Source organism: Thermobia domestica, chromosome 15 (assembly GCF_964235325.1).
Source record: "Thermobia domestica chromosome 15, izTheDome1.hap1.1, whole genome shotgun sequence".
Classification (NCBI taxonomy): Eukaryota; Metazoa; Arthropoda; class Insecta; order Zygentoma; family Lepismatidae; genus Thermobia; species Thermobia domestica.
The window spans coordinates 184,276,865-184,291,363 of NC_137468.1; the positions used below are offsets into that span (position 1 = coordinate 184,276,865).

General features: G+C 36.3%; 1 protein-coding gene across 3 annotated transcripts in view; it reads left to right on the plus strand.

Moving 5' to 3' along the window:
• Positions 1-14,499, plus strand: part of PAN2 (PAN2-PAN3 deadenylation complex catalytic subunit PAN2) — a 127,309-nt gene that overhangs the window by 81,091 nt on the left and 31,719 nt on the right. For all 3 annotated transcript variants that reach the window (XM_081740457.1, XM_081740458.1, XM_081740456.1), the window contains exons 14-16: positions 1,843-2,015; positions 6,002-6,155; positions 7,957-8,141. In XM_081740457.1, the coding sequence (XP_081596583.1) occupies positions 1,843-2,015; positions 6,002-6,155; positions 7,957-8,141 (512 nt within the window). The remainder of the gene's footprint in view (positions 1-1,842; positions 2,016-6,001; positions 6,156-7,956; positions 8,142-14,499) is intronic.

Genomic DNA, 14,499 nt, shown 5'->3' on the forward strand with positions numbered 1-14,499 from the left:
CCAAGCCAAACCACTTGGCGTAGCAGCCCGTTGTGGACCTGAGCCGCTCCAACGTTATCTGCTAACGACCGGTTTAAACAACGTCCAACGTAGTGACGAACACGTGGTCAGTACGCTGCGTCGCCCTGTCTTTAACAGGTGTATCAGCAGCTTTCTAGACTTAGTGGCCATCACGTCTTGTAATCATGTGACTTCCCAGTTTGCCTCACGACCCTGGGTGGACGCCGAAAATTGGGAAACACCGGACGGAAATCGAACCCGGGACCACGCGGACGTGAGTCCAACGCTGTAACCAGAACACTACGGAGTTCCCTATTTGTATAAGACATAGCAGTTCTAAATGTAATGAATGCCTTTAATTATCCTTGAACAATTTAAACAACCGGAAAAATAAATAATAGAGTTTGTTTCTTACTAAAACAGTTGCGGTAGGTGTTATATAATATCTACTAAAAGTTCTGGTGGGTTATGAGTTTTATCTAGTTATACTCTGGAGAGTTTTAAATCTTTATTTAATAAAATTCCAGAACTAGTTATAACACTGTCTCCGCTGAGTAATTTTGCGGGTTGAGGAGGGCAGTCACGTAGTTCCTTCAAACTAATGAGGGCCAGCCTTTAATCAAGTTTCCTTCACAGCAAGGCGAAGCGTGTATCTTTTTGCTTTATAAATACATTATTATTGTTACTGTAATTATATATCTTGAACTAGAGCCTGTCTGTTCCAACTGTGCCCTCGGAAAATATGCGAACTATACTTCGGCCTCACCCCCGCCACCCTCTCGCGCATGAGACCCTCCCTTTGCTTAGGGAAAAGAAGTGAATGACCTCAGCTGTGTTGCCAATTTGTCATTGAGTCGTTTGGTGTTGACAAGTGAAGATCGTAAGCTACTTAGAGTGGCTAACAAGACAGAGCACAGCGAAGTCCATGAAATAATTCATTGTGACAACGCTTCCGTATTCAACAATTGAAAGATCTCGGTCGCAGCAACTTGTCCCTTCTCTTTCGAGGGAGGTACGGAAAATCACATATCGACAGCAGCGCTAGCAAGGGCACAGTTCAAATAGAAAGGCTCTAGTTATGTAAGTTAGTATTGAAAATTTTTAAAAGTCTAATCTTTTGCTTACCTCTTTTTATTGTTTGTGTTACTTCGTCAAAAACTTTCAACGGGGACAACTGTTTTCCTTAGTCACGTGTGAGGGTGAGGGGAAGTTATTTCCTATTGATATAGGAATTTTACAATAGGAAAGAGAATACATCTAATAATCAGAACGAATAATTTTTGAAGAACAATGTCCTCTTGTGTCGCATCTTATTTTTGTTTTGCCACCAAGTAAGCCAATAACCACAAGAGAATAACACTTACCCTGACAAATGTTGGGTCACCTAGATGCATTTTATTACAAAGTTTAGTTTACCAAAACTCCATAAGTAAATAAGTAAACTATAAAAATTTCTGGAGTGCTAAATTTTGTGAACATACATTTATCTAAACAAACAATTTAAAAGTTTCGGAGTGGAGGACTGAAGGTAGTACCAAGGGACTCAACTTATCCTGTCTTCTCCCACTTGCTATGGGTCTTTTAGTAATCCGTGGAAATTTCCCATTTTGTAGCAAGTGGCATGCCAGAGATCACATAACATTTAACAAGAGTAATGAAGATAATGATATACACAAGACAGTCTCTCATTTTCACACTTCATTTCACCTTCATCGGATATAAAACAGTATCCCTTTTCTTCGATCGTTGACTGAGACATTTTAGGGTGTAGAATACTGTTAATTAAGTGTACACGTTTACCTATAAAATGACTTTATTAATAATAATGAATTTAAATTGCAGGTAAAAACAATGAGTACTCCTTTTGTGATGTTCTTCTGAGGAGCCTTTGTTATGAGCAGACGACTCCTGCTTGGTGTGATAAATGTGAAAAATACCAACCGACGTTGCAATCACGACGGCTGAAAATGTTACCAAATATTCTTGCCATCAACTGTGGATTGGATAATCAACAGGTGAGCAAGTGACATTACAATAAAAAAAATAATCAATATTGCATCTAACTCACCTGGGTAAATTAAATATATTCATTAACGATATGTTTTGGAGCAAGACTGTGTTGCATGGTAAGGTGTATTGTTTAAATTCATAACTGTTTTCATCTCCTGCAAAATCATCTGTTAGAATCTATGCCTTAATATTTTTCTGGGGCCGCGGTGGCTCAGTGGTAGAGCGTTCATCTCTGGTGCATGGGATCCCTGGTTCAATCCCAGCTCGCACCAGGTAAACTTTGTGGTGTACAAACACCGTGTACGTGGGTTTTCTCGGGGTTCTTCCGTTTCCTCCCACTTTCTTCATTCCACCATTTCATTCATTTCTCATTATCACCATCTCCTTTAGCCTACCTGGCATAACAGTGGGACGTAAAACTCAAAGATTTCCAACATTTTTCTTTATTCATTTCCGCTCTTACAGTCAATAAAATTCAGTTTATTGAATATTGTAGTATTACCTTGATAAGATAATAGCTTAGGTAAAGCAATTTACGCACGGATTTTTTTTCAACCTTTTATTATAAAATTTCCTTTATATAAACAATGTAACACAAATTTATTATAAGTGTGGTCTTAAGATCAATACGAAGTCTACTAAATAGTTTGGATAAAATATATTCCTGAACCCAGGCAGCCAAGGAAAAGATTCCCATAAAACTTTAGGCAAGCTGAGTTGAAGTAAGTTAGGATTTTTAGTGCTTCAGGCAAGCAAAAAGAGGTTGGAGTCCCGCAAAGCTCTAGGCAAGCTAGGCGGGTATTGAAACTACAAAACTCCACGCAAGCTAGGTGGTTGCGGTTAGGAATCTCTCAGAGCGTCACGCAAGCTAAGGGAATGGTTGAGTTTTTACAAAGCTCTAGGCAAGCTTAGTGAGCAGGAGGCCTTAAAGCTCTAGAAAACTTCGAGGCTTGGGTTAGGTTAGATCTCGTAAGAGTTCTAGGAATGTTGAGAGAGGGGAGTTGACCAGTCGAAACTAAATGCTGAAAATGAATCTCAAAATGAAGGCATCGTCCTATTCATTTTTTGGGAACTCCCCAAGTAGATTGGTGGTCGATAAATTGTATATACATTATATGTGGTAGCGTCTTTGATAGTTTCGGACCGATCCTGATACTGTTCAACGTATACTGTTGAACCGCTTTTCAATGAATAGTGCTTTACATGTTCTCTATGCTAATGTCGATTGAGACGTTGCATGGAGTTTTATACCTTGTTTTGACAAGTGGTGACTGTGATATTCCTTTCTTGTCACATGACGAGATAGTGACGATGATTTCTGTCGTTTGTTTTATGTAGTAACTTGCAGTAGAAGAGCACGTGGTTTTCTTTATAAATAAATAAATAAAAAAAAACGTGTTGATGTTCACAAGTATAAAAGGATATTACAATATCGTAGTAATTAGGGTCCAGTCGTGTAAAGAAAGGAAGCGACAGACGGAAAATTGATCTTTCTTCGATTACTTTTTTTTTTCAATATTTTACAAAGAAAGAAAAACCTAGTAGATAGAGGGGAAGTTGTTAGAAGGAAATCGACTGACGAAAACAAATAGCATATACAAGAACGGCCTAAAGGATGATCTGAAATTAAAATACCACAGCATATATGACCCAAAACAAAACATTAACTCACAAGAAAGAAGATATTTGTCTTTAATAATAATGAAATCACAATTAAATTTATTTTAACCCGATAACGCAGATTATAATGAGATGGTGTCTTCCCACTTGCGACAGTCCTATTAGCGACAGGAACTGTTAACTGTCCTATGAGCGACCGATTCGATCTATTAGCTGCTCTATGAGTCACAGATTCGTTCATACTAAGATAATGGAAGAAAATAAGGTTCTCTCTTGTTTAACTTGTTGTATGCTAATGTGATTTAGAACCTAACAAAATGTATTATGAAAAATTTCGCTCTACCTGAATTTAATACGTGAGAATGCTCTCATTATATTAACAATCTTTTATACGTTTTTCCTAATATATTTTTGAATTAATTTCTATGATGAATTAATTTCTAACAAGGGGAAAACTAACTAAATATTTAGAGTAGCTCCGCCTTTGTCTATGATGCTAATATAATTAAAAATTTCATGTTAAAATGATACGGAGCATAAGTTTAGATTGAATATGTTTATGACATAAGAAAGAAATCAGAAAGAGGTATGGGCGCCCGAAGAAAATTTTCTAGGGAGGGGCATCTCCATGGTTGCTGTATCACATCTGGTATATCTGGTATTTAATATAGTGGTTTGCTATATTACGTATAAATTTTTGTAAGCCAGGGGGGAAGGCGACCCCTGCCTTCCCATCGGGTGCCCATGGAAAAAAGGTGTTCACCATTTGAGAATATCAAAGAAATCTAAAAACACGGTGTGTTTGAAGAAATTATTACACAAGTTACAAATCTCTCGCAGGACTTTACAGTTCGTCTAGTTATAAGGGATTATTTCAGATTGCTTCACGACAAGCTTTTATGTATAAGTCAAAACAAGAGAGGAAAGCAAATTAAGCAATTAGTTTACTATTTAGTAGCTTACAATAGGGGGGAAAGTAGTTTAAAGAGTTTGTTTACCCTTTGGATTGTTTTACCTTTAGGAATATACTTTACATGGAAATATCCTGTTGTCTCGTTAAGTTATTTGATATGTTTTATGTCAAATCTAACTCAAAATTGAAATAAGTTTTATTTACACTCACAGTAGAGGAAAAATATATTTGACGAACAGTATCACTGGCACGTACATATTTCATACCAAGGTTGTTCGGGCGCTAATAACGCCAGAGGCAAACATATTTTACGAGGTGGAATCATATCGTCTTCCATCATCTCAATGTAAATGAATCGGTCGCTCATAAGACAGATAACAGTTCCTGTCGCTAATAGGACTGTCGCTTCTGGGACTAATTCGAATCCAAGATCGCCTCATTCGAAATAAATATCTCGGAATTTCTTAAATTAAAATAAATATTTACGAACTTAAATCGTTGAGATACTGACATAAGTTTATACGTGGAAAACTTGAATATGACAGCATTAAATCATATTTGGAGGCAATTTTAAAATATAATTTTTAAATGAAAAGGCTCCATAGGGCTTGATTGGCTATGATGATGAAATTACCGTAAAATAAGATGGTACTGTGGCTCATCCCTCTCCTCTGGTGCGAAGAGTTATTGATTCGATCTCAGGCCGTAAAAGTTTGTGGTGGACAACATCATGTCCCGTGAGTTTGTTCATGGATCTCCCCTTTCCTTTCATATTTGCAGTCTATCAATTTTTTCACAATCATTTTCTTTCAGTAAGGGGATCGCGGTGACAGTGGTAGAGCGTTCACCTCTGGTGCATGGGGTCCCGGGTTCAAACCCCGCTCCCGCCAAGTGAACTTTGTGGTGGGCAAGTACCGTGTGCATGGGTTTCCTCGGGGTTCTCTCGTTTCCTCCCACTTTCTTCATTCCATCGTTTCATTCATTTCTCATCATCACCGTCTCCTTTAGCATAGCCGGCACAATCGTGGGACGTAAAACTCAAACATTTCATTTTTTTTTTCACTTCCAGTAAATCATCTGTCTTCTCTTTAGCCGCCAGAGCATGAGCACCGGACATAAAATTGAAATATTTCGTTTTGTTTCATTACCGTAAAAAAAGAAAGTTTGAAAAACCGTAAAATACTATAAAATAAACGTAGCATGTAAAAATCTTCGGCCATTGTGTGAGCGTAGGGGTTACAACAGTCAGCAGTTCGCCGTTATATCTTTTCATTCCTTTCGGGGGAAGGGATTTTGAAAATTACCAGACGGGTGGAATTGCACATTCACATTATAGGCAGTCTGTTGTAGTACTTTAAATTTACTAAACATAATTCTAAAATGCTTATATGAACATACCATATATTTTACATATGAATTATATTAAGTTATAATCTTGTATATTTTCCCATGTTCCAGGATAAAGTTTTCTGGCAAACGCAAATGGACTTAATAATCCAGAAAGTAGCAGAGCAGACTCCTGGTGAACTTCCTGCCAACACAAAGATGTGTCGTTATGGTTCCAATTGTGCGAGACCAGGTTGTAGGTTTTGGCATGGTGGCAGACCTGGAGGTAAAAAATTTTAGTTACTTTTCTCTGAGTATTGATAAAGACCATAATCTATAATTAAAATAATGTCATTTAGAACAAAATTAGATAAGCACATATAACACTTCACTTAATAAGTTCGTAGGATGATAGATGTCGCCACTATTCACAAAACCATATTATGTTTAGGAACTATTAACCTTCAAATGATACGTGTCACAGTTTCACAATAATCTGACGTTTAGTTCACAAGTTACAGTGATTTTAGCGACGCAACTTTTGTACTTCTTAAAACAATGGAAAAATCTTAATTTCGTGTATTGATAAACCATTGCTTTTTACTGAGAAAAAAAAAATGCCGTTCAAACGAAGCAATGGCTTGACAAGTGTTATTCGGAATGGAAGAGACGTTTCTGAATTTAAATGTGGCATTTCAACACCGATGATGTTGAATGCAGTGGTCGCCCAAATTCGACACTTGTTCCAAAACATAAAAAAGTCCACAAAATAGTTTTAGCCGATCGTAAAATGAAGTTGCGTGAGATATCTGACAATTTAAAGATATCAGAAGGCAGTGTGTTTATCATTTTGCATGAACATTTGTTCATGAGAAAGCTCTGTTTCGAGGTGGATACCGCGTTTGCTAACAGTCAACCAAAAACAACAATGCATCGACGATTCAGAGTACTATTTGGAGCTGTTTCAGCGCAATAAAAGGGAGTTTTTCATAAGGTATGTGGTAGTGGATAAAATATAGATCCATCACTACACTCCAGAATCAGATCGACAATCAGCTGAGTGGACAGCAACCAGCTAAGATTGCCCAAACCAAACAAAAACGCAAATGTCAGCTGGTAAGGTATTGGCCTCCGTATTTTGGGATGCGAACGGTATTTTATTCATCGATGACCTTGAGAAAGGAAGAACCATCAATAACGAATATTATATGGCATTATTGGTGTGCTTGAAGGAAGAAATAGCGAAAATAATGACCCCAAATTGAAAAGAAAAAGTGCTCTTTCACCAAGACCATGCACCGTGTCACAAGTTTATTGCAACAATGGCAAAATTGCACGAATTACACTTTGAATTACTTCCCTATCCACCGTACTCTCGGGATCTGGCTCCGAGCGACTACTATCTGTTTGCAGACCTTAAAAGAATGCTCCAGGGAAAGATATTTACTCCAGCAAAGAAATGGTTGCCGAAACTGAAGCCTATTTTGAGGCTGAAGATAATTTTTTCTAGAGAAAAGGCATCAAAATGTTAGAGAAGCCTTGAAATGAATGTATCTCTCTTGAAGGAGACTATGTTGATGAATTAAGTCGAACCACTGCTTGGGTTCGTATCCGAAACATGTATCTCACTAAGGAAACAAGACGCACGGGTTAACAACCTGGACACGAAGGGCCATCTTAGCTTAGCTATTATATCTTACGCGTTTTGAAGTCATTATGCAAAGTGTTAATACATTACCAGTCACAATAGATTAGAGAGTCGGTCTTTAAAATGATAGATTTTTGTTAATTAGGTAGGTACACTATGAAGAAATTATTTGCATGTATTTAAGAAATGTATGCGTTAGCTTGATTTTTCCAGAAACTGTAAGATTTGGTCTGACATAAACTATATAACCTGCATATTGTATTTTAAGCTACGGGACTTTATTTTTTTCCCACATTATGAGTTATTATATTGAATTATGTTGTAACTTTCTGTTGTAATGTTATTCTACTTACATAATACGTTAATTACTTCGTAATTTAATTGTGCCATGTAGCAAAATAGATTTTTTTGTCTCATATAATATTTGTGTAATTTTCAGAAGGGAACCTTAACGCAGCCTCCAACAGTCATCTCTATTTTTCGTACTCATGGCTTCCACTGCATATTCAGGTTGATCTTCTGAGTGATGGCATGGTGAATATCAAAAAGATATCACAAACTGATTCTTCCGCTGCTGCAAAAAAAGACAAGAACACAAACCCCGAAGAAGAAGGGAAAGCAAAGGTAATCACGTCATTAATTATATTGTATTTCCATTTTCTCTGTCTTTATGTGTATTATTATTATTATTAAATTAATTTAAATATCGTTCCATGCCCAAATGGGGTGAACATAAATAAACCTAGAAGACGACCTTCGAGATGTTCTCTAATGGGCATCTCCACTACTGATACGTATATCGAAAAATTATGATGGCCAAGAAAGCTAGGTTTGATACGAGGGATGATCGAAAAGTAAGGTTACACAGCCTGTAGTGAAACATGTATATATTTTTTCCATACAACCAATACAGCCAACAGATAGTGCATACATTAGTTTATTTTCCGACATAGTCTTCATATCGGTTGAGGCACTTGTCAGATCGTAGGATGAGTTTGAAGATTCCAGGTGTCTTTCGGTCACGAAAGTCACGAATGTCATTTAAAAAGTCACGGAGTCAGAAAACGGTCATGAAAGTCACGAAAAAGTCAACGAAATTTAGGTTTTGGGCCACGATTTTTTTAAAACTACAAATGTAAGTATAGATTGGAAATTTTCGTTCTACAAAACGTCAAAATTCACCACCAAAAATGTCTATGGTCGGCTTTAGACGCTACCAAATCGCAAGCAAAGTACGTTTCTATCGCATGGATGAAAATTCGGCCTAATTCGCACCCAAATTCGCTCTTGAAAATGTTAGGTCACGAAAAAGTCACGAAATTTCATTTTGGAATTTTAGTAGACACCCTGAGATTCCCACCTGGTAAAAATCCTTTCCTTGCAGGTTCAGCCACGTTGTCTCGAAGTGTTTCACTTCTTTGTCTGAAACGAAGCGACGACGTTCTAGGTGCTCCTTCTACCATCAGATGCCGTAACGTGATTCTCCTGTTGTCCTGAATGAGCTCCTCTGCGCTAGTTGTGTTCAAAAAACTGTTGATGCCGTGCTTTGTCAGCCACTGCGCTTCTTGTCGGTGAAGTTTTCTTTACCAGCCGCAAATTTTCGACACCATTTTGGGATATGCTGACGAGACATTACAGTCTCTCCGTAAACCGCAGTGCATTTTAAATCTGTAAACAATTGTGTATGGTGCTATTTGAAACAAAATATTTTTATGCTGAGTTCGCAACACTGCTTTTACCTATGACAACACTGTGATTTTCGATACGGTATCTTGTTCTCATTATATTCTGCAACTTTGGTTTTGATTGCTTTAACGGTTTTCAAGATATTTATGTAAACGTTCACAATTCCATGATATAATTTTTTTTTTATTTTTATTTTGTATTTATTTATTTATTTTATTTTATTTTTTATTTTATTTATTTACTTTTTTTTTGGATATTCAAATTTGGAAGCGGGGGCCGCGGTGGCTCAGTGGTAGAGCGTTCAACTCTGGTGTTTGGGGTCCCGGGTTCGATCCCAGCCCCCGCCAAGTGAACTTTATGGTGGACAAACACCGTGTGCGTGAGTTTTCTCGCGGTTCTCCCGTTTCCTCCCACTTTCTTCATTCCACCATTTCATTCATTACTCATCATCACCGTCTCCTTTAGCCTAACCGGCATAAGCGTGGGACGTAAAACTCAAAGATTTCATTTCATTTTCAAATTTGGAAGCCCCATAGCTTCTATTCTTCTGGTCCACAGCACCTTAAATTTTGCTCATTTTCATTTCTCATGATGCTCTATCAAATCTGCTATGTGGCAATCAGATTTGAGCGACAACTTGTGGGACCTTCCCATGTCAGATTTCATAAAGTACGTGCATAGCTTTGAAATTGAAATGACACAAAATTAATTCAGGAAGGAAATTGCACGTTAGAAGGAAAAGATAGAAAAAGAGAACAGTTGATGCGATGCCGCGTTTTCCAGAGTTAGTCATGCCACATAACCTCAAAGATAAATCTAGACTTTTAGTGTTCCATCGTGAAGCATAACTCTCGACACACCTCGATGTTGTTCCTTTGAAATTCTCACTTCGCTCCCCCTCCCCGCCTATTCTTCTCTGCAAACATCTGATATTTCGAATCTCCATATTGGTCTATCTTTCGATGGTTCCACTACCTTGTTTGGGAAGTCACGTCGTCTTCACAACGGGGTAATCTTGAAATCTGACGAAGGTCTCTGACGTCAGGATTTCTTGTTTCTTCACTTTTCTGAAATTCTGTTGATGACTCTTCTCTTGTTTCGTTGATTTTTTTCTTTTCCGTGTCGACGGATCTTCGAAATTTCTTGCTTCAGCTTTCCAGAAATGAAGGTTTGTTTTTTCGAAGTGATCAAGCTGCTTGGTCTACAAAGAAAGATTCTGGCTTCCAGTTATTTTCCTCAGCTCCATCCAGATATTATTTCTGTAGAAATCAGTATGTTCCAATGGAACGAACTGGCACGGGCGGTGTGTCACAGCTGACATGTTCGTATATATTTAGTTACGAAACTGGAGATTCCAATAAATCTGAAAACGCAGGCTAGAAATGTAAAGAGTGAGGAGGTTTCTAAGAAGGCTGAGCTTTTACGAACTTACATTGGGACGTACTTGGAATTTGGAACTAGCCAAAGTTCACAGTTTAAGAATTAAAAACTAAAAGATTTAGAATTTACTTCTAAATTGAAGTTGGTTGGTATATTGATTTAAAATAAAAAAATGCATTTTTATTTTATGCATATTCGATACATTGTTACTCTGAAGTTAACCGCCGTACTCTTAAAGTTTTTGTTCTATACAATCAATATTGAAAGTGGAAGTTATACTAGTTTCTACTTCTGCTGGTTTCAATGGAAGAATAAGGGCTATTCCGTGCCAAATCAACAGAAAGTTTTGCATCGTCTGTTATAGATTGCAACGATATTTTCTTATTTATTTATTTCTTGGACATTCAATTATTTATTTCTTGGATTGTGCACCCTGAATTTCATCCACCACACTGCGAACTGTAGTGTCAATTTTTTTTTTGTGTGTTATTTAAGTCATCAACTCTAATATCATATTTTTTTTAAAGTTAATTAAATCATTAACCTTACTATATATATATATATATATACTAGCTGAAATACCCATTCTTCGCATGGGGGCTGTATTTGAAAGTCAACGCCTGTGGGAGGTTTCTTTTAAGCACAAGCCTCCACTTTCGCCTGCTTTGGTCGATTTCTTACGGTCTTATTATAGGGCAGTCGCAACTTGCTTCTGCCTTTTTCTCTCTCTCATATACTCTTTTATTTCATTTTTCTCTCTCTCTGCTATTCGGCTTTCGTCCTTAGCAGATTTGAGGTGAGCTCTGTTTTATGGCATGGTACCTAATTATATAAACCATGCCTTATTTTCTTCCTTTTTTTTTTTTAAATCTACTCTTTATATTTATTACAATTATTATTATTATTATCTTTTACAAAAGTACATTTACAGACACGATCACAGACATAAAACCTGAAAAGAGACTAAAAATAGAAATGACCAATATAATATATAAAAGCGATATTGAAAATGGTAGTCATGATAGTAAAAACACAAAAATTTCCTTCTCGTTTGTTAGGAAATCGGTACTCTAGATTTTCCAAGAAATTTCTCATATTTACTTATCTTTATTGTGTATTTACTTTTTATCTAAACTTGGATTTGGCCTCTTGACAGAACACAAACACTACACATTCTGCACTACAACACTACACTAACACTAAAACACTAAACATTACACTTAAGAGTTTTCTAGCTCTTGGCTTCCTCAGAGCTGATTTTTTTTATTTGATACCAAATTTCTTTAATTTTATCTTTATTTTTAGTGTATCACAAAATTTATTTTCTTCTTTCTTCTTGTCTTTCTTTCCAAATGTTTTCTAAAACATGTCTAGCCGGAATACTAAATTTTTCTAGCTTTTGTACTTCTGTTATCGTTTTTATGCCGTCTTGTTTCAATTCATTCCGTATTTCTTTTATTGTATCGTTTGTTACATATGTGTCACAAGACCAGAAAACATGCTCCTAAATATGAAGATCACCACAAAAGCATTTATCGTCGTTTCTTAAGTTTAATCTTTTAAAATGCGTTTTGAGATATATGGTCCATGTCCTGATATATATTCTATCACCTCCTTACGTATATTTCCCATCCTTTCTCTTGTTTTTAAATCTGGTATGATATTTCTAGTCCTGGCACCTTTCTTGGAATTTTTCCATTCTTCTTCCCATTTTGTTTGGATGATTCTTTCAATATCTTCATCGAAGCTTAGTATTTCTCCTGTGATTTCTACTATCTTCGTCATATCTTTATTTTGGGTCCAGGTCTTGATACATTTTCTTAATATTTCAAGGTGTATCGGATCTTCATATGTGAGTAATTGTAGTACTTCGGCTGGGATTGTCTTTATTATGTATTTATCCTTATTAAAATAAGTCTCTGCACTCTTGTCAAGGTTTCTTTTAGTTTAATATTCATAAAAATTCGGTGTCCCCATCAAGAGCGCTGATTTCTCTGTAAATTTGGAGGGAGGGGGAGGCATTCAGATGCAGAAGGTATATACAGTATATGAGGATTTTAAGACAAATTGCACTCAAATTATGCCAAATATTATATATTCATAAATACAATAGGGGTGCCACATGAGTTTTGGGGGTGTCTTCCCCCAGGATCGCCGCCCTTGGTCCCCATATGCCCACGCAGTACTGTCAGATTGCCATTAAAATTGTCTTATTATATAACTTAAAAATCTTCTTGCCCAATTTAAAGTCCTTTGTTGCAACTTAGTAATTTGTTGACTACCTTTTTTGCTTTTTCTGTTATTTCTGTTATATGTTTAGTAAAGTTTAACTTTTCATCGATCCATACTTCAAGACACTTGAATTCATTTACATGTTCAATTTTTGTATCATTAATTTTTATTTTTGGATTCCTCTTTAAAATTTGACCAAAGACCGTATATTTAGTTTTACTTGCTGATAAATTTAACTTATTTTCTTTGCACCAATTATCTAATTTTGTTAATATTATTTGCCCTTTTCTTTCTATTTCATTTCTTGATGATGCTGAAAATACAACTGCCAGATCATCAGCATAACCCACAACACCGATTGTTTCTTGCATATTATTTAGGTGATTTAAACATGGTTGTAGTGTAACATCCCACATTAAGGGCCCGAGTATCGAGCCTTGTGGGCAGCCTTTTGTGCTTATTGTTTTAATGGTTTCTCCCGGTGCTTGTATTTGTTTTTAATTCGTTGAAGAAAGCTGGCCATTATAAATTATCAAATGCTCCACTATGTCAGCGTAAATCACTACTTGATATTTTTCTACTTTTCCTTCTTCTATCAGATCTATCATTCTTTTAATAGTTGTTTCTGTGTTATTTCCTGTAATGTCATTTTCTAAAACTCTCGTCCATTAATCCTTTCCGTTTATTGTTCTTTCAAACAGTTTGTTTTATAATATTTATTATAAATACAGGTGGATAGAATTTCGAATCGTCATCTTTTTTATCGTCAGATTTCTTAAAAATTACTAAGTTAGCCTGTTTACATCTTCTGGGTATTTTTCCTTTTTCAAAACACAGATTAAACAGCTTTGACAAGTATGGTGCCCACTTATCCGCGTTTTTCTTGTAGATTTCTAGTTTTATGCAGTCTGGACCCGGTGCCTTTTTTATTTTTTAAGCTTTTAATGTGATTTATTATTTCTTCATTTCTAACTTCATTTTTATCTTTTATTGGAGTCACTGTCATTAAATTTCGTAGTTGTGTCTGTGTTTCATTGTCTTCCCGCTGATCGTCCTTTGCCAGCAAGAAGTTCATCAACTATTCCACTGTTTCCTTCCAGTTTTTTGTGTACGTCCCGTCCTGTTTACTGAAAGTTGAAAGAGTGGTAGGTGTTTTTATTTTTTTGCTCTCCCCATGGATCTATATTCAATTTTTTTTTCAATATAATATTGCCAGCTACTTTACGTTATTTTATTTTGATAGTTTTGTTTTAAATTTCTGTACTTCTTTAACCTTCTCTCTCTTAGATTATTATCTATAGTATTCGGTATAATTTTCTCGCTTTTCTTGTCTTCCTCTTTAAATTTTGTAATTCATTTTGTCTAAACTGTATTATTATTTATTTCTAATTTGGTTGTTGTTTTAGTTTGTGAGAGTATCACCATTCATCTTAGCGACCGCGAAAACTATGGATTTGACACTAATATCAGTCATTTTGGATTACTTTTACATGTCTCGGTAATCCCCCCTTCGCTCGCAAGTAAACTCCGGCGCGCATACAGTGATCTCAACGACCGCGAAAACGATGGATTTGACACTAATATCGTTCATTTTGCATTATTTTTTACATGTCTCTGTACCCCCCCCCCCCCCATGGTGACCCCCGGCCCGCAGCCGAATGAGGCGAATTTGGAAGTTAATGCG